Source organism: Saccopteryx bilineata, chromosome 3, assembly GCF_036850765.1.
Source record: "Saccopteryx bilineata isolate mSacBil1 chromosome 3, mSacBil1_pri_phased_curated, whole genome shotgun sequence".
In the NCBI taxonomy this organism is placed as follows: Eukaryota; Metazoa; Chordata; class Mammalia; order Chiroptera; family Emballonuridae; genus Saccopteryx; species Saccopteryx bilineata.
The window spans coordinates 1508754-1529140 of record NC_089492.1 but is presented as its reverse complement, the minus strand read 5'-3'; the positions used below and the strand labels follow the sequence as shown (position 1 = coordinate 1529140).

Below are 20387 nucleotides of genomic sequence, written 5' to 3'. Positions count from 1 at the left end.
TGCTGACCCCAGAGCTGCTCCACTCAGAGCTGTGCTCCAGGTCCTGCTGACCCCAGAGCTGCTCCACTCAGAGCTGTGCTCCAGGTCCTGCTGAGCCCGGAGCTGCTCCACTCCTGCTGACCCCAGAGCTGCTCCACTCCTGCTGACCCCAGAGCTGCTCCACTCAGAGCTGTGCTCCAGGTCCTGCTGACCCCAGAGCTGCTCCACTCCTGCTGACCCCAGAGCTGCTCCACTCAGAGCTGCGCGCCAGGTCCTGCTGACCCCAGAGCTGCTCCACTCAGAGCTGTGCTCCAGGTCCTGCTGACCCCAGAGTGCTCCACTCAGAGCTGCTCCACTCCTGCTGACCCCAGAGCTGCTCCACTCAGAGCTGTGCTCCAGGTCCTGCTGACCCCAGAGCTGCTCCACTCAGAGCTGTGCTCCAGGTCCTGCTGACCCCAGAGTGCTCCACTCAGAGCTGCTCCACTCCTGCTGACCCCAGAGCTGCTCCACTCAGAGCTGTGCTCCAGGTCCTGCTGACCCCAGAGCTGCTCCACTCAGAGCTGTGCTCCAGGTCCTGCTGAGCCCAGAGCTGCTCCACTCAGAGCTGCTCCACTCCTGCTGACCCCAGAGCTGCTCCACTCAGAGCTGTGCTCCAGGTCCTGCTGACCCCAGAGCTGCTCCTCTCAGAGCTGTGCTCCAGGTCCTGCTGACCCCAGAGCTGCTCCACTCAGAGCTGTGCTCCAGGTCCTGCTGACCCCAGAGCTGCTCCACTCAGAGCTGTGCTCCAGGTCCTGCTGACCCCAGAGCTGCTCCACTCAGAGCTGCTCCACTCCTGCTGACCCCAGAGCTGCTCCACTCAGAGCTGTGCTCCAGGTCCTGCTGACCCCAGAGTGCTCCACTCAGAGCTGCTCCACTCCTGCTGACCCCAGAGCTGCTCCACTCAGAGCTGTGCTCCAGGTCCTGCTGACCCCAGAGCTGTGCTCCAGGTCCTGCTGCGGCCCTGCCGGAGCTGCCCCACCCTCCACGGCTGAAGTTACCTCTGTCCAGGGACACCCCACCTCCACCCCGGGGGATTTCCTGGGGATCAGGGCTCAGCTCATTTGAGATCTACTCTTCTCCCAAGACAGAGGGCGTGTGTCTCCTGGGCACTGCGTGGGTGGGTGGGGCCCCTAAGTTCCCCTCGGCACTACAGCTCTGGAGGTACCAGCCCTCGGGGCCGTATGGCGGGTGTGGAACCGAGGCCCCCAGCAGCTGGCTGCCAGGCAGGCCACCGAGAGGGCTGGGTGAGAGAAGGCGGCGGCCCGTCTGCGTGACTGCGTGATTTCACACTTCACCTCACCTGCCCTGGCGCTGCCATCGGGCACTGATGCAGGTGAGCTAACCGAGTTAGACACCCACCACACACCCTGGGCTCCTCCTCTGGCCACACCAATCCCTTCTCTATGGCCCAGCGCAGCCCGACTCCTTCCTGTCCTCAGACCGGGGCCCCACCTGGGCCTCCCATCCAGATCACACACCTGGCCCCCCGGGGGTGGGGTGTAGGAAAGTGGGGTTCGCTCCTCCTAGAGTTTCTGTCTAGCCTCCCTGGGGAGCCCGGGCTGAACCTTCCTGCAGAGGTCAGTTGTCTACTGAGGTGGGAGGGATGTGGCCCAGCCAGGACTGCGCTGCCTCTGTCCAGGATGCCTGTGTGCTGAGAGCCACCCACTGTCCCCTTGCTTCCTCCACAGTCCTCAGGGTCAGTGCTCAGCTTGTGTCCAGGCTCAGGGCTCAGGGAGGACCAGGGTCAGAGTTCAGCCTCCGTTGCTCCATCTGCCCAACATGATCTCCTCCTCTGCCTGCCTATGGGACAGTCTCCTCCCATCAGTCTCTGGAGAACCCCAAGTGGCGACGGGTGTCCCTGCCTGGGCTCTGCTCATTGTCGCCCTCTGCAGTCATCTGGCAGAATGGATCTTAGGCCAACGTTTGCAGTTGTGAAGGCTGAACTCACTCTTCCACCTTCTTCCAGAAGGACCCCAGTTTGGCTGTGCCCACACGGACGAACACCTCTGGGCCAGCGGGCACTTCGGTTGCCCACAGTTTGTGCTGAACTCACGCTGCCGCGGGCGTCTCCGTGCGGTCTGCACACCCTTCACCCCGAGGAGGGGAGGCGGGTTAGGAGGACCGGTCTCGCGGAGGAGCTGCGGGGCTCCCTCCACGTCGTGAGGGCTTCTGCGCCCTGAAGGCGGCAAAGGCTACCATTCACTGCAGGGGCTGCATGAAAGCAGTTTACACCCCACAACTCAGAACCCCTGTCTCAGAGTCCTGAACTGCTTTATCAGGGTCTCTCCGAGTCCTCAACTCCCCAAGCGCCCACGTTGGGAAGCCCCCCTAATACCATTCTCCAACCTCAGGGGTACGGAGAGTGGTGGCCCTGTCTCGCTTCAGCTGGTGACGGAGTGCCCCCCCCCCGGCGAGGTGGGGCCCACGACATCCTCGGACGGGCTGGCCGGCTGACCGCGCACTTGTTCTGCCGGGATCCTGCCGCGGACCTCCGGGGGTCACCCCGAGCGATGACGCAGAGGGAACCCGGGAAGCGCCCGGGGGCTGGGGGCGCAACCCCCGGGGCCTCCTCCCCTCCGACGGGCCTGGCCCGCCCCTGCCCAGCTCCCCCAGGACAATGCGCATTCTGCTCTCCAAGGCTGCCTGGCGTGGTTGGGCGGATCCGCTTCTAAAGGAGCGCGCTTCCGCGAACCTCGGCGAGAAGAGGCGACCTGCCTTCCCCGCCCAAAATAGCTCTGGAGTCAGCGCTCCGTCCGGACCAAATATAACCGCGCCTGCCCGCCCCCGCCCCCGCCCGCTGTGTCTGCCACGCCCCTGGGTGGGGAGTGGGGCCGCTCCGGGGACCGACTGAGCAAGAAGGGACGGCTCCCGCCCCAGCGAGGCCGGGACATGGCTTCTGGGGCTGGAGGGGCCTCTTCACGCAGTCATTCGCTCCCCTGACAATGTTACAGAACTCGACGTGTTCACCGTTTGAGATGCTCTAGTCAAGAATGAGACCTGGTTTTCTAGATAACTGTATTTACTTACAAGAGAAGGAGATGAGGTTCACACCCAAAGCCCTGTCTCCCTGAGAAAGGCTCAGCTATTGCCCGTTTACACTATCTGGTTAATTATAAGAGGATCTCCTTTTTGCAGCTGGCCAAGTTTATTCAGTTGTGGTTCCAGTCAAGCTCATCCAGCTGCAGCTGTGCCTGCAAAATACTGTGCGCTATACTTGACGTTGAGCAAGAACAGCCTTTAGTGAGAACCCCCAGACCTTGAGACCCTTGTCCTATCTGACACTCCTCCCTAGGACAGCTGGGGACAAAGGCCTTCCTCACGTGGCTTTGGCAACTGCTCCCAGGGCTGCTAGAGTAGATGGGGCACATCTCCTTACAAATCAGTGCTCTTTCGCTGACTGAGGACCCCCCACAAACAGCACACTTTGCTGGATGCCCCACCCGGGGACAGAGGAGGGCTGACCTCACACCTAGGCCAGACACCTTCACCTTCGAAGGCCCAGTCCCACATCAGCCTTTTGAAACGGAAAGGTCACGGTCTGGGGGTGAAGCCCCGTGGTGGTTCCGAGAGGTCAAGGGTCCTCTTTCAGGCAGTCCTGGGTGTGGCTGAGGGGCTCTTGGGAGGACAGAGGGTGGGTGGGGTGTGCAGAGTGTGAGAGTAGGGCTGTGCCTTTCAGAGCTTTGTCCTTGAGTGGGTCTTCAAGGGGACAGGCAGGATTTCAGAGCAGACCCCAGAGGGTGGCCAGGAGTATGGGGGCCAGGGCCAGGGTCGCTGGGGCAGCGAGGCCGGCGCCATTACAGAGGTCGTACTGGCAGCAGGAGGTGGTGGAGGCGTGCTTAGAGTAGCCATCATACACAGTTTCGAAGCAGGTGGGCACGCAGGACTTGCTCACCTTCATCCTGGTGGGGGTATAGTCTGCAGAGGGCAGGAGGCTGGCTGGGTCCCCGAGAGGGGCCACCACCCCAAGCTGCCCCAACCCCACCATGCAGGGCCATTAGCTGGGGGCTTCCAGAAGGATCCTGGGAGGGGTGGGATTCTTCCACCCACACTCCCAGGGGCAGGTGGGAGCCTCCCCCTCAGTCTCCCCAGGAAGCGCTGTGGGGATGTCCCATCGACTCACAGGTACGTGTGGTCATGCAGTAGGTGACCATGGTTGGGCAGCGCATGGGGTTGAAGCAGTTCTCCCCATTATAGGCACACACGTGGCAGTCCAGAGCCTGGGCTGGGGGCCAGGGATGGAGTGGGAGGGGAGGGGGCGTCACAGAACAGGGAGAGGCCCATCAGATTCCCAGTCCCATCACCTTCCCCAGGGCAGAAGAGCAGAAGGAGAGGTGGCCAGTGGGAATTCTGGCCTCCCTCCCCACTTTCAGCCCACTTGCCCCCAAACACAGTCTGTCCATCTCTCCATCCTCCATCCATCTTACCCAGAGGTAGGCCCACCAGGGCGACCAGGAACAGGGCAAGCAGAGGCGCCATGGCTGGAGGACAGAGGGCAGAGTGGGAGCGGGGAGTAGACAGCAGCTGATCCTCAATTCAACTCAGGCAGGGCTGGGGTAGGGCCCAGAAGGGGCCGGACAACCCCCTGCCCCCTGGGAGCTCCTGGTCGACTGGAGGCACTGCAGAGGGAGACAAGGATAGGGGTGCCAGAGGGCAGAGGAGCCACGTTGCTCAGCCTGGGCCTCAGAGGTTTCCTGGAGGAGGGGTCATGAGATGAGAGAGAAGCAGGGGTCAGCAAGTGACCAGAGAGTCCAGTGCCTGGAAAACAGAGCTGTGCACATTGAAGGGGGTGGGCAGGGGAAGGGGAGACTGAGGGGCCCTGACTGCTGCCAAACCCATGCTTTACCCAGGGATGTTCATGCAGGGTCCTTATGGGAGCTTGGCACACAGCCTCTCCCCACCCCCCACTCAGGGCCCTAACTACAGGGTGACTGGACAGGGCAGGACTGGGTCCCATGGGTGGGCCTGTGGGGAATCCCCTTTGAACGTATTCCACGGGGGCACTTGGCAAGACAAGGTGAACTGCTCAGTTTGGGTCTGGGGCTTGGGATGGAGTACGTGCCCCTTTATGTGAAGGGGTGGGTCGGTGGGGGTCCGGACTGCCATTCTCTTCCCCCCTCCCCGGCAGGGACATTCGGCTCCAGGTCCCAGCCCCGGGGCCTAAATCAGACTCTTTCCTTGCCGGGAACAACTCCAGCTTCCATGACCCCTTTCTCAAGCGTCAATCTCGGGACACCTAAGGCCTGAGTAAAGCCAAGCTGGCATTCCAGCGCTCCCCACCCTGTCCTGTAGATCCCGCCCCAAAGACTAAGGTGCCAAGCTGGTGGGTGTCGGGGTGACCTCGATCGTGACCTTCAGCACACTGAGTCCCCGCTGCGCCCGGACTCACCCGCGGCCGCTCGCCGGTCCCTCTCTCGCTCTGGCAGTGCGCGCGTCCGTGCGTCCGGGCCCCGGCGAACTCCACACTGGCCCGCCCGCTCCGCTGTCTCTGCGGCCCGGAGACGCCCGCCGCGCGTGGGATCCCGCAGGACCCGCCCCGGACCCGCCCCGCTTCTGGACCCGTCCCCGGACCCATCCGGGACCCAGCTCAGACCCGCGTTGGCCACGCCCCCAACCCGCCCCTAGCCCCGCCCCTAACCCCAGCCCCGCCTCCGGTTCTGCGGGCTCCACCGCCCCGGCCAGTCCGCGGGCTCCTCTCTGCCGCGGGGACTCGGAGTCCCGCGCTGGCGTCAGGACGCTGCGACACCGCGGACAGCCAGCCACTCCCAGACACGTCCGCGGCCCTGCCTCGACACCCACTCGCCCCCCAGACGCACGTGCAGCGTCCCGACAACGTCTTGCGCCATCTCCACGGGGTCTGGCGCGCTCAGCCTAGCCCACTCTTCGCCCCCCCCTCTCCTTTCCCAGCTGTTACCGGGGGCACCTCGACCACTCTTGCACGCCACGGCCCTTAGTAGACCCCACACCCCACCAGCCGCCTTCTCCTCATCGCTTCAGCCCAGTCCCTGCGCTCCGGACTCCTGGGGCAGGCTCTCACTCAGCCTTCCTGGGCCCCACTGAGCCCCGCCTTACCTGTTGTGTGGCCCCGGCAAGCTACCCAGCATCTCTGGGCCTTCGTCTCCACACCTGTTCCTGGCTAACAAAGCGTAAAAGCAAGCCTTGAAAAGGTCCCATTGTTCCAGAGACACCTCCCACCATAACAATATCAATATTAAATATTTTTTTTGGATATAAAGTTACTAACATTTAGCTTTTTTTCTGTTTTAGGCAAGATTTAACATTTTCATGGGCCCTAAAATTTTCATTTTCTTCCTTTCCTTTTCTTCCTTCCTTTTCCTCCCTCCCTTCCTCCCTTCCTTCTTTCTTCCTTCCTTTCCAAAGAGGCAGGAAGAGACAGCAAGACAGGAAACAATGAGTTCTTCCTGGGGCGCCCTGACTGGGGATCCATCCAGCAACCTCTGTGCTTTGAGACAACGTTCCAACCAACCGACTATATAGCATTATCTGGCCAGGGCTTAATTTTCATTATTTTAAAATGTGAGATATAAAATACAACTTCTTTTTTAACCTTAAAAGTTCTTTTTTTTTTTTCTTCAAAAGAGACGAACCGTTTTGGGGCCCCAGGCACCGAGCCTCCAGAGCTGAGCGGGTGATCTCTCCAGACGTACTAGACTCCCTATTTGCCAGTCACTGAGAGGCCCCATGTGCCAGGAGCTGACACAGCAGTCAACAAAACTGACAAATGTTGCCCAATATTCTCTCCCTCGGATAAGCTCCCACCCGCATGGTAAAATAAACACACAGGTCAACACCTGAGCATCTCCTGGGCTTCAGCATCAGGCCAGGATGAATTAGCGGGAATTGGATCTACCACCTTGTCGTAAACATCTGAAATGTGGGGCAAACACCCCCACAAAAGCGTTGTTCAGACCTTGCACCCCAGGCAGCAGAGAGCTACAGGCCACAGAGGAGGATGGGAGACCCAAAGGGAGCCAGTGGTCTCCCTGACGGGGGAGGCAGAGTGGAGAGAGTTCAGGGAGGTCAGCGCAGAGAAGAGAGCGGCTGGGGTGCGGGCAGGGGGGTCGGCAGAGGGTCCCCAGGTCTTCGGCTGAGTGCCTGTCAGTGCCCGCCTCTGAGGAGCCTCCCCAGAGGTGTGGGAGGAGGCAGACAGTTCCAGAGCTCTGGGAGGAGTCCGCCTGTGGGAGCGGGAAGGAGAAACGTCGAACTATGGGGGCCATTGGAAATTGCCTCCATCCTGTGGCCAACTCAGCCCTTTAGACCACCCCTGGTCCCACTAACTAAGCTTAAACCCAACACCACACCGAAGAGTTCAAACACCCCAATTAAAAAGCCGATTGGATAAAGAGAGAAACCCACTGTACATACAATACACAAATGGGGTACAAGTCAAAGGGTGGGGAAAGGCACCTCAGGTTAACACCAATGAAAAGAAAGCAGGGCCGGCTGTATGAATATCAAGCAAAGTGGGTTTTAGAGGAAAAACTATAACTAGGAATTAAGGTGACCATTGCAAAACTATAGGGGTCAGTTCATTCAAGGGTCATAACAATCCTAATGTTTGTGCACCTAACAGCTGAGCTTCAAAATACACAAAGCAAAAACAAATAAACAAACAAAAAACTTGCTAGAACTAAACGGAGAAGAATGAAAATCATGATTACAGGCAGAGCTCTCAACACTGCTTTCTAAAGAACTAATAGAAGCACACGGAACATCAGAAAAGGTAACGGGGACACGGGGACACTCCCAACCAACTTGATCTGCTCAGTAGGTACAACTGACCTTTGAACAACACGGGAATTAGGGGTGCCGACACCCAAGAGGTCGAAAATCTGAGTATAACTTGAGTCAGCCCTCTGCATACAAGGGTTCCCCACCACCAATGGAAAATACAGCTGACCATTGAGCAGCGCAGGTTTGATCTCCGCGGTGTCCACCTCCTCTGCGGGTTTGAACTCCACGGTGTCCACCTCCTCTGCGGGTTTGAACTTCGCCGTTCCTCTTTCCGCCTCGTTCAAGGGTCGGTAGAAGAAGAACGCATTCTTTTCAAGTCCACACAGAACGTTTGCCGACATAGGCTATATTCTGGGCCATAGAACAAATCTCAATAAGTTTATAAAGATCGAAAAACCAAAAATTATTTTCTTTATTTTATTTTATTTTTTTTCTTTTTCATTTTTCTGAAGCTGGAAACAGGGAGAGACAGTCAGACAGACTCCTGCATGCGCCCGACCGGGATCCACCCGGCCCGCCCACCATGGGGCGACGCTCTGCCCACCAGGGGGCGATGCTCTGCCCCGTCCTGGACGTCTCCATGTTGCGACCAGAGCCACTCTAGCGCCTGAGGCAGAGGCCACAGAGCCATCCCCAGCGCCCGGGCCATCTTTGCTCCAATGGAGCCTTGGCTGCGGGAGGGGAAGAGAGAGACAGAGAGGAAGAAGGGGGGGGGGTGGAGAGGCAAATGGGCGCTTCTCCTGTGTGTCCTGGCCGGGAATCGAACCCGGGTCCTCCGCACGCTAGGCCGACGCTCTACCGAAAAATTATTTTCTTGAACTGCAGTGAAATTAAAACAGAAATCAAGAACAGAAAAATACCCATAAGATCCCCATATATTTAGAAACTTAACAACGCATTTCTAAATAATTTACTGGTCAAAGGAGAAATGTAAAAGGAAGTTAGAAAAAGTGTTTGCAATGGAATGAAAAGGAACGAAATGGTGTCAATGCAGCTAACTCAAGTGTTTAGAAGGTAAACATTGATGCTTGTATTAGAAAAAAAACTTTTTTCTTGTTGACCTTAAATATAAAAGTTAGTTACCAGCAAAAAAAAAAAAAAAAGTTTATTTGGACAAGCAAGCTATAGTAAAAGCCATCCAAAAGTCCAACAAACAAAGGAGGGAAATAGTATTTTATGGAGAAAAAAGAAGTTGAGAGGGATTGTTTTGCATGAAAGTCCACGGGGGAAGGCGAGAGTTCGCGGTTTGTCACTGGCTGAGTTGCTGGGTGGCCGGTTTCTCGCAGGAGATGCACTGGGCACCTTTTTCCAGTTAGACCGGTAACTGAGAATTCTTTCCGGATGATGTTTCCTCTCTTTGGTCCGTAATTGACACGCGTGTATGGTGAGAGGGCGCCCCCTTCTGGCCTCCCGGCTACATTGGTAGTAAGGTTCCTTTTAATCCTGTTCAGTCTCAACTCAAATGACCTACCTGAGCAGCAACTTCCGAAACTAGAACAAAAAGGCAAATCAAACCCAAAGTAAGCAAAATAAAGAAAATAATAAAATAGGGCAAAGAGATGAAGGAACTGAAAACAACAGAGAAGGTTAATCATACCAGCATCAGGAAGGAGAAAGAAGACACCACGACGTTAAAAGGATAATAAGGGGAAATAAAAAAAGAAACAGAAAAGAAAGAGAAATAAATAATAGAATTAAAAATAGAAAGGAATAAGGAAACATTATTAACATTATGTCCATCAATATTGTGACTTAGATGACATGGGCAAATTCCTTCAAAGACACAAGCTGGCAATGCTCGCTCAAGAAATACATGGCGAGGCTCTGGCCGGTTGGCTCAGCAGTAGAGCATCGGCCTGGCATGTGGGGGACCCGGGTTCGATTCCCGGCCAGGGCACATAGGACAGGCGCTCATTTGCTTCTCCATCCCCCCTCCTTCCTCTCTGTCTCTCTCTTCCCCTCCCGCAGCCAAGGCTCCATTGGAGCAAAGATGGCCCGGGCACTGGGGATGGCTCCTTGGCCTCTGCCCCAGGTGCTGGGGTGGCTCTGGTCGCAACGGAGTGACGCCCCAGATGGGCAGAGCGTTGCCCCCTGGTGGGCGTGCCGGGTGGATCCCGGTCTGGCGCATGCGGGAGTCTGTCTGACTGTCTCTCCCCGTTTCCAGCTTCAGAAAAATACAAAAAAGAAAAAGAAAAAAAAAAAGAAATACATGGCGAGGCGAAAGTAGGTTTACAGTTGTGAGTCATCGAAACGCAAGCATTTATCCTTCTATGATTATTTATTTGTTACTGTATTATTTTCCATACAAATAACTGTAAACCTACCTTTGCCCCACCCTGTATATAAGCTGATGATCTGTTTTTTGATGAATCTGAAATTGTAGTTTAAAATCTTCCCACAAAGAACACTTCGGTGAATTCTATAAAGCACTTAAAGAAAGAAAGAAAGAATACCGCCTGACCTGTGGTGGCGCAGTGGATAACGCATCGACCTGGAAATGCTGAGGTCGCTGGTTCAAAACCCTGGGCTTGCCTGGTCAAGGCACATATGGGAGTTGATGCTTCCAGCTCCTCCCGCCTTCTCTCTCTCTCTCTCCCTCTCTCTCTCCTCTTTAAAAATGAATAAAGAAAAAAGGGAAAAAAAAGATTTTTAAAAAAAAAAATAAAAAAAAAAAAAAGAAAGAATACCGAGTTCATACAACCCCATCCAGAAACTAAGGAACACGGCCCACTCATCTAGGAAGCCAGCATCACGCTGGTACCCAAACCAAACAGACATTCCAAGAAAAACTAGTGCAGACCAGCATCCCTCATAAACACAAACGCAGACATGATAAGCAAAGTGACCCCCTTTGGTCAGCCCCTCTGTTCTGTCCCGGGGCTGGAGGCAGCCCATCCCTCATCTCGACAGACCCGATCCCCAGCCTACTACCTGGTTAAGGCTAGGATTGGGGTCAGGTTGGGTCTAGGATGGTTGAAGGGGCGGGTGGACTGCCCCGTAGGGTCACAGATCCCAGCCAGCAGGATGGGAGGCGGGATGGGTACACTCCGAAGCCAGAAGTTGGAAGATAGTGATGGGTTGGGAGCCACAGCTGTTCTTGGGCTGGAAGTTGTCCCTGGAAGGTCACCCTGCAACCTGTGACCTTCAGCCTGGAGTCCTGCCAGGTCACAGACGCTACTCTGATTACAGGAAACAGCTGGTCCTCCTTGGAATGCGCAGGCGGCCTCCCACCTGCTGGCTTCTCCCAGGGCCCGTGTGGGTGGGATGTCCCTATAGGGACCGTGTTTTATGGACTGGCGTGTGTCCTCCGTCTGGCCTGCAGCTTGTGTGGGGCTTTCTCTAGAGTTCAGTGCCATGGAAGGCAGCTGTGCTCACCACTATACCACCAACGCTAGAGTTCAGTGCCGTGGATGCACTTTCTGCCTGGTTCTGAGCTGAACCAGCACAGAGCGCCCTCCCCTCCCCCAGGTGTTACAGCCCCTGTGGCTTTCCTGCCCTCTTCCCAACTACCACTGATTTAAATCCCCACCGCCTGGCCAGCCCCGCTGTGAGACAGAGGCTTGATTTCCACTAGCAGAAATGAGGATGGGGCCCTGGCTGGTTTGCTCAGTGGATAGAGCGCTGGCCCGGCATATGGACGTCCCGGGTTTGATTCCCAGTCAGAGCACACAAGAGAAGCGACCATCTGCCTCCCTTCCCTTTCCTCTCCCCCTTCTCTTTCTCTTCCTCTCTCACAGCCAGTGGTTCAGTTGGTTTGAGCATCAGACCCACGTGCTAAAGATAGCTCAGCTGATTCAAGCCCCAGCCCCAGATGGGGGTTGCTGGGTGGATCCTGGGGTGCCTGCAGGAGTCTGTCTCTGTATCTCCCCTCCTCTCACTTAAAAAGAAATGAGGATGGTCTATGGCCTGTGTCCTCCTGGGGCACCTTAAACCCACTCGTCAGGAGTAGGTGCAGAGGGCGTGGAGGGGCCATTCTTGGTTGGCCACCCCTGTCGATGCCTGGCCCTCCAGTGGCCACTGAGGAGCATGCTGGCCCAGGACCTGCTCCCCAGAATATTGCAGTTGCAGCGGGAGCACCGGGCAGGATCTCGCAGTCCCTGGGAGCACCAAGGGCAGAGCCTGCAGCCCTGCAGAGGGTTCTGGGACCACCAACCTCAGCCACAGGTGACACTGAGCGTTGCTGGCTTCTGGGTGGACACCGAAGGCACAGGCAGGAAACCAGGGCTCTGGGAGTGTGGTGGTGTATTCAGGGTCAGAGGTCAGGACACGGTGGGACCCTGGAGAGCCTGGGCAGCTGAGGCTTGAATATGGAGGGGGGTAGGGGCACGCAGGTGGGCAGCCGTCTGAGCAGGGCCCCCGTGGTGGCTGATCCAGGCGAGGCAGGGAAGGCGTCACCTCACCGCCCACTCATAAACAGCCCGGAGTCCCAGGTCCCCCACAGGGTGTGACTCATTTCACCAAGTATGAAATTAAGAGGTGAGCGCTTGGCCCAGGGTCAGGAAATGCCACTGACTCCTCCTTACCAGCTGCCGCCCCTCCACTGTCTGCTGGGCGGGGGCACCACAGGCCAGGCCTGTGAGGGTGTCAGCCCTGGTAGGAGTCAGGTCCCTGAACCCCGTGAGGCCCACGTGTGATGGCTGCCCAGGAAGTGGACCCCTCCAATCCTGTGCTCCTCCCAGGAGCGGAGAGTCAGTTGGCTTGGGCATCTGCATGCTGGGTGCTCACAGAGATACAATGATCCAAATTATTCAGGTCCAGGCTGTGGGGCTCACAACCCAGGCAGTGGGCCCAGAACACACACAGCAGGGCTGAGAACCCAGGCAGTGGGTCCAGGACACACACAGCAGGGCTCAGAACCCAGACAGCAGGCCCAGAACCCAGGCAGCGGGGTTCAGAACCCAGGCAGTGGACCCAGGACACACACAGCAGTGCTCAGAACCCAGACAGCAGGCCCAGAACCCAGGCAGTGGGCCCAAAACCTAAGCAGTGAGTTTTAGAACTCAGGCAGAGAGCCTAAAACCTAGACAGCAGACCCAGAACCCAGGCAGTGGGCCCAGGACACACACAGCAGGGCTCAGAACCCAGACAGCAGGCCCAGAACCCAGGCAGCGGGGCTCAGAACTCAGGCAGCGGGCCCAGAACCCAGGCAGCGGGGCTCAGAACCCAGGCAGTGGGCCCAGGACACACACAGCAGGGCTGAGAACCCAGGCAGTGGGTCCAGGACACACACAGCAGGGCTCAGAACCCAGACAGCAGGCCCAGAACCCAGGCAGCAGGGTTCAGAACCCAGGCAGTGGGCCCAGGACACACACAGCAGCGCTCAGAACCCAGACAGCAGGCCCAGAACCCAGGCAGCGGGGCTCAGAACCCAGACAATGGGCCCAAAACCTAGACAGTGAGTTTTAGAACTCAGGCAGAGAGCCTAAAACCTAGACAGCAGACCCAGAACCCAGGCAGTGGGAATCAGAACCAGACAGCGGGAAACAGAACCCAGGCAGCGGGGCTCAGAACTCAGACAGCAGACCCAGAACCCAGGCAGTGGGAATCAGAACCAGGCCCTCAGAGGCTGTGCTCTTTCCCGGCACCCAGCACAAACAGCCTCTCTCTCTCTCTCTCTCTCTCTCTCTCTCTCTCATCTCGGTGTCTCTCTCTCTTCTCCACCCAGGATTAAGATCCAGGGCTCAGTTTAGCCTGGGGTGTCCCAAGATGGTCTCTGGAGACCCTTGGACAAGGTCTAGAGGACATCCTGGGGCAGAGGGCCAGCCCTGTCTCCCTGACCACTTCTTGTGGGATGGGCCCTCTGCCCTGGGCTGCTCCTCAAGCCTCCCCAGGGGTGCTGTCATCTTCTGGGGCCGTCGAGGAAGTGCCTGGAGCGGGCTGTGTCCACTCCGAGCATGAGCAGTGACAGTGGCAGTTCAGGCATTGCCATGCTTGGCCCCAGGACTTGGGGTCCTATGCCACTGCCCCCCCTTCTGGAATAGCACAGACATGACCACACTGGTTTTCAATCATCTATTCCTATGGTGTTTCAGGTGGAAGACACACAGAAACTAGGCAGAATGGACATGTAATCAGGAGACGTCCGAACACTCCTCCCCTGCCCTCCCTCCGCTCAGGGAGCTGTGTCCTCTCCGTCCTCTCCTCTTAGGGGAAGGACGGCTCTCCACACCTGCAGGGCCCGCCCCAGACCTTCTGAGGAGCTGCCAACCCAGGGCTTCTGAGCCCCCATCACGGCTGGGGCGGCTCCTGGAAGTCCCAGAAAGGAATGAAGGCTTTGCCCTGGGGGTCACAAGCTGAGGGCTAAGATGAGGGCGAAGGGGCCCAGGACCAGCGCCCGGCTCGGCGGGGGGCGGGGGGGTGTGCGGGCGCGCACTCCTCAGAGAGCCTGTTCCATGGATCGGTCTAGAATTCTCTGATTCTGAAACACTGTAAATCTGATTCCACTATGTTAAGATGTGGGGTGGTTTGAGCCTGACCAGGCGGTGGTGCAGTGGATAGAGCGTCGGATCCAGCTTGAGCACGGGGTCGCTGGCTTGAGCCCAAGGTCACTGGCTTGAGCCCAGGGTCACTGGCTTGAGCACGGGGTCGCTGGCTTGAGCACAGGGTCGCTGGCTTGAGCCCAAGGTCGCTGGCTTGAGCACGGGGTCGCTGGCTTGAGCCCAAGGTCACTGGCTTGAGCACGGGGTCGCTGGCTTGAGCCCAAGGTCGCTGGCTTGAGCACGGGGTCGCTGGCTTGAGCCCAAGGTCGCTGGCTTGAGCACGGGGTCGCTGGCTTGAGCCCAAGGTTGCTGGCTTGAGCACGGGGTCGCTGGCTTGAGCCCAAGGTCGCTGGCTTGAGCACGGGGTCGCTGGCTTGAGCCCAAGGTCACTGGCTTGAGCACGGGGTCACTTGCTCTGCTGTAGCCTCCCGGTCAAGGCACATATGAGAAAGTAATCAATGAACAACTAAGGTGCCACAACAGGGAATTGGTGCTTCTCATCTCTCTCCCCTCCTGTCTGTCTCTATCTGTCCCTCTCTCTCTCTCTGTCTCTGTCAAAAAAAAAAAAAAAAAAAGACGTGGGGTGTTTTAAATTCTGAGTCTAGTATCCACAATCTCAGAACTCCCTGAGTCTCAGGGTCCACAACTCCAGGCTTCCAGAGTCTGACCCACAGGACACACCACCCCCAAACCCCTTGGCTAGCCCTCAGCTGGCCCAGCGGCCACAGCCAGGACAACAAGGACCGGCAGGGCCGTCTTCACCTCGGTGCCTTTGGGAGCAGTGGGGTCCCCCCTCTCCGGAGGCCTCACAGCTGGGACAGATGCTGGTGGGAGGGGCGGAGTGGGCAGCGAGGCGTGGCAGTGGAGGTGCCGCAGGGAGGCGAGCCCCAGCCAGCGGTGCCGTGTGAGGGCTAGCCACCAGGGCCTGGCCTGTGGGGATGAGGAAGGTGGGTACGGAGACAGAGAGCTGACCCCTCACTGTGAGGGGAACCATGGGCTTCTCCTGTCTCCACAATCTTGCTGCCCAACTCTCAGGGCCTTGGGACCTCCCATTAGCTCTCCCTCCATTGTGCTCAGCCCTGGCCTTGAGGATCAGCGGCTTCACCGGCTTTAGGACAATTGACCTCTTGTCTCTCTGTTCCTTGTAAGAGAGTAGCCCCTTCTGGCTGGTGTCCAGAGACCCGGTGTGGGGCCCAGCCTCCCACCCCCAACCTCTTGCCAAACTCACAGGGCAAAGCAGAAGAAATGCCCGTTTCTGAGCCCAGGTTCCTCATCCCTTGTTTCCTCTCACGGCCTCTGCATGGGGTCCCTTTCTGCTCCTGGGCTTTGACACAACTGCTGCTCTGCTGTGCCGGGTGCTGTGGGTGGGCCCCACAGAGGCCATGCTGGCAGGGACTGGGGCCGGGCACAGACAGAAATCAGCCCTGGCTCTGCCCCTGGGCCACCCCTAGCCTCATCCCCATTGATGGGCACGCACCAGCAGGGATGGTCGGGGCAGGCCTGCCGCAGAGAGGGCGGGCCCGGGCCGAGGGCAGGAGTCAGGGTCAGCCAAAGGCTCTGAGGAGCACCGTGGACTCAGGCTGATGAGGACTGAGGCGCAGTCCCTCTGGCCCTTCCTCCTGTGTGCCCCTGGGTGAGCCAACTCCTGAGGCACGTGGGGTGAAGTCAGGGCCACATCGCAGTGCAGGGTCAGAGGCTGCCGCCCGGACGCTCTGTGCTGTCCTCCCTGAAGGGCTCCCTGGAGGCGGAGCTGCCGAAGGAGCAGGGGTGCTGTGGTGCTGCCTTCCCGGACCCTGGGAGGAGCAGCAGGGGCACAGGCAGGAGCCCCTGAGGCCCCGTGTCAGCTTCCTGAGCCGGGAAGGCTGCCCTTTGCCGGCCCCAGGCTCCTGGGGGCTGGTTGAGGGAAGCTGGGGTCTCACCTGACACAGAAGCTACTGTGAGGGTCCCATGATCTCACCCAGACAGAAAAAGTCACCTTAGGATCTGAGGCCTCCCAGCATCCATCAGGCACAGCCGTGCACGGGAGCGCAGGAAACATGCTCAGAGGCCTTGGGAAGCGGGCACAGGGCTGAGCGATCGGGTGCTGACTGTCCCAGGTCAGGGGTGCAAGCAGGGAGACGTGACTCGCTTGAGCCAGGGGGCAGGGAAGCTGCTGGAATACTGGCTTGGGGGAACTGGAGCTCCTGGTGGGTCTGGTGGAGCGGCAGGGGCCAGCGATGTCGGGTGGGAGGAGAGGTCTGAGCAGAGGCAGCGGCTGGGTCTGGCTCCGTGGGAGAAGGCCTGTGCCCCCGGCAGAGCTGCCTGTGGGGCCATGACGGCCCATGCTGGGGGTTTTGTAGCAGAAACGTCACCAGTAGCCCCAGACACAGTTTACTTGTGAGATGAAGTAGGTGTTTCTGGTAGCAGGAGCTCCTGGAGATCTGGGAGTCATGGAGACAGTGCAGCCAGGGAGGGCTGCCTGTAGGTGGGGACCTGGCTATTATCTTGGAAGCAGGATTTAGGGGACAGAGGAGCTTTCGTGACCCCTTAAACTGGCCCCTTTTCAACCCTTCTTGACTAGTCAGAGAGTGAGGCCAGGCTGGTGACAGGTCACCCAGGGGTGGGACAGAATCTAGCATGGCTTTCCATCACCACCGGGCCCTCCTCTCCTTCTCCCTCGCCCACTGGAAAAGTTACCTCTTTCCAGAACCCAAGCCCTCTTGCCCAGCCCCTGGAGCCAGCCCCGTCCCCAGGCCTGACCGTACCAGCAGGACGCCGGCCTCAGGAACGACCCAGGGCACCAGCAGGACTCTGGCCTCAGGAACGACCCAGGGCACCAGCAGGACGCCGGCCTCAGGAACGGCCCAGGGCACCAGCAGGACGCTGGCCTCAGGAATGGCCCAGGGCAGCAGCAGGACGCTGGCCTCAGGAACGACCCAGGGCACCAGCAGGACGCTGGCCTCAGGAACGGCCCAGGGCACCAGCAGGACGCTGGCCTCAGGAACGGCCCAGGGCAGCAGCAGGACGCTGGCCTCAGGAACGGCCCAGGGCAGCAGCAGGACGCTGGCCTCAGGAACGGCCCAGGGCACCAGCAGGACGCTGGCCTCAGGAACGACCCAGGGCAGCAGCAGGACTCTGGCCTCAGGAACGACCCAGGGCACCAGCAGGACGCTGGCCTCAGGAACGGCCCAGGGCAGCAGCAGGACGCTGGCCTCAGGAACGACCCAGGGCACCAGCAGGACGCTGGCCTCAGGAACGGCCCAGGGCAGAGGCCTGCAGTGTACGGCACTTCTTTCCTCTCTCCCTCCCTCCCCTCCCAGCAGAGACAGGTGACACCCCGTGAGTCAGGCAGCACAGAGGTGCAGTGTCTCCCTCGGTCCTGCTCTGCCCCTTTCAGTGACACGCCTGCATGACAAGTGGCCCCCACCTTGAATGAGGCACCGAGGGCAGGGCCTTGCCCAGGGCCACCCAGCCCATGAGTGGGAACCAGAGCTGGGCTCTTCCCCACACCCAGGCCTCCCCACTCCTCCCTCTTCACCAGAGAGTCGTCTGTACACACAGGGCCACGGGCCTAGACGGGGTCCCTCTCCCCTGCTTCCAGGGCCTGACGTGGGTCCCCTTGTCCTAGGTCACCCCTGGGACCCTGGCCACTAGCAGCCCCTCTCCAGAGACACCCTCCCCCATTGCTGGGGGGCTTTTTGGTGCAGTTGATGTCCTGAGATTGGGTCAGAGCCTGATTTTTCAATGCTGGCCTGCCCCCTGCAGGGGCTCCTCATCCAGGCAGGACCACTTTTTCCTGCTCCGGCATAGTGCAAACCCACAGAGTGGCCACACGCAGCCCTTCCCAACACCGGTTCATCCATCCCCCTACTCATCTCTCCATCAACCATCCATCATCCATCCATCATCCATCTGTAACTGGCTGTACAACTTTGTACGGCTGTGGTAACAACACCAGCCTGGATGGTGGGAGAGATTGACAGCTCTGTCATTGTAAGAATGATGGTGGGAACTAACAATTGTTAATAGCACTTCTCAGTATTCAGAATGTTCCGAGGAACCAGCGGTTTTCAGTTCCCAGCCCAGGCTAAGGACAAAAAACCACCCTGGCCACAAGGCCCTAACTGACACCAGCCACCCAGTCATAGAACTCAGCTGACGAAAACCAGATGACCCGCTCACCGGTGCTGACCTCAGACAACCATATTACTGCTGATGGACAAAGACTTGACTTGGGGCTGTGAGCGTACAATGTGGTGTCCGGAGGCACCTGGGCACCTGACACCTGTGTAATTATGTTAACTGGTGTCACCCTCATGAATTCAACAGAAAGAACCAGTCAGAGCCTTCGGGAAGCTATCCGACACATCCTGCAAGTCCTATCTGTCTGGTCCATCCTGCATGTCCTGCATGGCCCCCGCCTCCTGCACATCCTGCACATCTGCAGTTCTTCCTCCCTCCTTTCAGCCTTATAAAATTTGCCAGCTTCACCCGAGATGTTAGGATGGGCTTTGGGGACGGGAGTTCCCCGTCTTCTCGGGCTGCTGGCTCTTGAACCAATCTCTCCTTTTGCACCAGCTCTTGTCTCATGAGTTTGGCATTCGTGGCAGCAGGCAGCCGGACTTGAACCCGGCTTCAGTGTGTGGTGAGCCAGCCAGGAGAAATGTGGATCTGGATAAGTCCCGGAGGCCCGTGGCTGGGGTCCCACCTGTCTATGGCAGGCTGACCGCTGTGACTGAGACGGCAGGGACTTCTCAGCCACGGCCGAGAGTCTTCACTTTGGGGACTCTCCCTGCCCTCCGTCTCGAGGCCTCGGCCACCTGAGACGCTTCCTGGGGAGAGGCAGTGAGCCTCTGAGGAGCCCGCAGACTCCAAGGCGGGGTGAGTCGAACCCGTGCGTGCACACAGGGAGTCCTCCTCCGTCTCTGCCGACTGGACTTGGTAGCCATCTGGACTCGGCTATGAGTCATGGACAGGGCCGTTCCGGCAGGGGGGTGTGACTCCACGACGTTAATGCTAGTTACTCTGCAGGGGGATCCGGTTTCAGTTTGACAGCGCTCATCAGCCTGCCTGCCTGTCTGCCTGCCTGCAGTGAAAATTTGAGTTAGAGCTCACTCTTAGTTTATTCCTTATCTCTTAGGGAACGGGTCTCATTTTCACTATTCTGAACCCTGTTGGAAGTCCTGCTCATCTTTGGATTGTTTACTGTAATGACAGCATTTGAGAAACTATTATAACAGCAGAGTGACATGAGGTGTGCCCCCTCTATCCCAGAAAGAAGTCCACTAGGACGCAGTATTCTAGCTGAGCCGGCCGACCTGCGGCTGCTAGCCAATGACTGGCTGGAATTGTTGTTGCCAAAGGTCTGGTAAAGAAGATGAGATCTCTTAGGCACAAGCTTTCACGGCGATACATAATAAGATTCTACTCAGAAGGGATCTAAAATGATGGTTCAAAGAGGGGGAAGGGATGGAACCCTCTCCGGGACATTCAGACTTCAGGTGGGAGGACCTGTCAGCGGGTGTCTGCATGCTCTCCTTCTAGGAAAGAAACCCTACGTCTAGGAAGCTCTCCACTGACAGCCTGACAGGCTCAGAAACTGGTGATCCCTTGCTCGGATCACTTGCCTTTGTGGGTTTTCTTTCCCTTCTGTTTTCGTCGACATGCCGCTTATTAAATACTGGATTGTTTGCTTACAATAGACCTCCCGTTAGGAGCCCACCTGCAGCACGGCCTCCTGGAACGAGACTCAGCAATTTCACAGAACTGATTTTTCCTCCGGACTGAATGAGTGGATCAGTGAAATGGAACCATCCACCCACTGCGCCTGTAGGATGTAATAGGATTTAAATTTTTATCATTTAACACAGTGGTGGTCAACCTGATCCCTACCGCCCACTAGTGGGCGTTACAGCTTTCATGGTGGGCAGTAGCAGAGCAACCAAAGTAAAAATAAAAGGATAGATTTAACAATAGTAAGTTGTTTTATAAAGATTTATTCTGCCAAACTTAGCAAAAATCTGACATAAAGTACTTGGTAAGTAATTATTATTATATGCTTTAACGTGCTGTACCTCTGCTTTATAAATTTCATAAAGTAATTTCCCTACTTTATAAATCACCATTACTGTGGAACTAGTGGGCAGGTAGAAAATTTTA

At 57.7% G+C, this 20387-nt stretch overlaps 2 protein-coding genes across 3 annotated transcripts; both read right to left on the bottom strand.

Moving 5' to 3' along the window:
- Positions 1–3623: 3623 nt before the first annotated feature.
- LYNX1 (Ly6/neurotoxin 1) lies at positions 3624–5578 on the bottom strand. 2 transcript variants are annotated; one of them, XM_066265545.1, is made up of 4 exons: positions 5405–5578; positions 4443–4709; positions 4139–4240; positions 3624–3933 (listed from the first exon to the last, which is right to left on the bottom strand). In XM_066265545.1, exons 2-4 carry the CDS (start codon positions 4492–4494, stop codon positions 3737–3739), a joined length of 351 nt encoding a protein of 116 aa, XP_066121642.1. In that variant the 5' UTR covers positions 4495–4709; positions 5405–5578; the 3' UTR covers positions 3624–3736. The 2 variants fall into 2 exon arrangements, with proteins under 2 accessions (XP_066121642.1, XP_066121643.1); XM_066265546.1 differs by having other exon boundaries at positions 4443–4634.
- An 8341-nt stretch (positions 5579–13919) lies between these two features.
- Positions 13920–19893, bottom strand: LOC136328939 (ovarian abundant message protein-like). Its single transcript, XM_066264920.1, has 5 exons — positions 19856–19893; positions 16994–17501; positions 15727–15999; positions 15478–15644; positions 13920–14800 (listed from the first exon to the last, which is right to left on the bottom strand). Exons 1-4 carry the CDS (start codon positions 19891–19893, stop codon positions 15537–15539), a joined length of 927 nt encoding a protein of 308 aa, XP_066121017.1. The 3' UTR covers positions 13920–14800; positions 15478–15536.
- Between the last annotated feature and the right edge of the window lie 494 nt (positions 19894–20387).

What these genes read in the sequence shown, in the direction of transcription:
- LOC136328939 (XM_066264920.1), bottom strand. Translation starts at nt 19,893, where the DNA reads ATGTCGACGAAAACAGAAGGGAAAGAAAACCCACAAAG. An exon ending in GGGAAAGAAAACCCACAAAG is followed by an intron (nt 17,502 to 19,855) that starts GCAAGTGATCCG and finishes CGTACACTGCAG; the next exon opens with GCCTCTGCCCTGGGCCGTTC. An exon ending in CTGAGGCCGGCGTCCTGCTG is followed by an intron (nt 16,000 to 16,993) that starts GTACGGTCAGGC and finishes CTCCTTCGGCAG; the next exon opens with CTCCGCCTCCAGGGAGCCCT.
- LYNX1 (XM_066265545.1), bottom strand. Translation starts at nt 4,494, where the DNA reads ATGGCGCCTCTGCTTGCCCTGTTCCTGGTCGCCCTGGTGGGCCTACCT. An exon ending in CCTGGTGGGCCTACCTCTGG is followed by an intron (nt 4,241 to 4,442) that starts GTAAGATGGATG and finishes CCTGGCCCCCAG; the next exon opens with CCCAGGCTCTGGACTGCCAC. An exon ending in CTGCATGACCACACGTACCT is followed by an intron (nt 3,934 to 4,138) that starts GTGAGTCGATGG and finishes TGCCCTCTGCAG; the next exon opens with ACTATACCCCCACCAGGATG.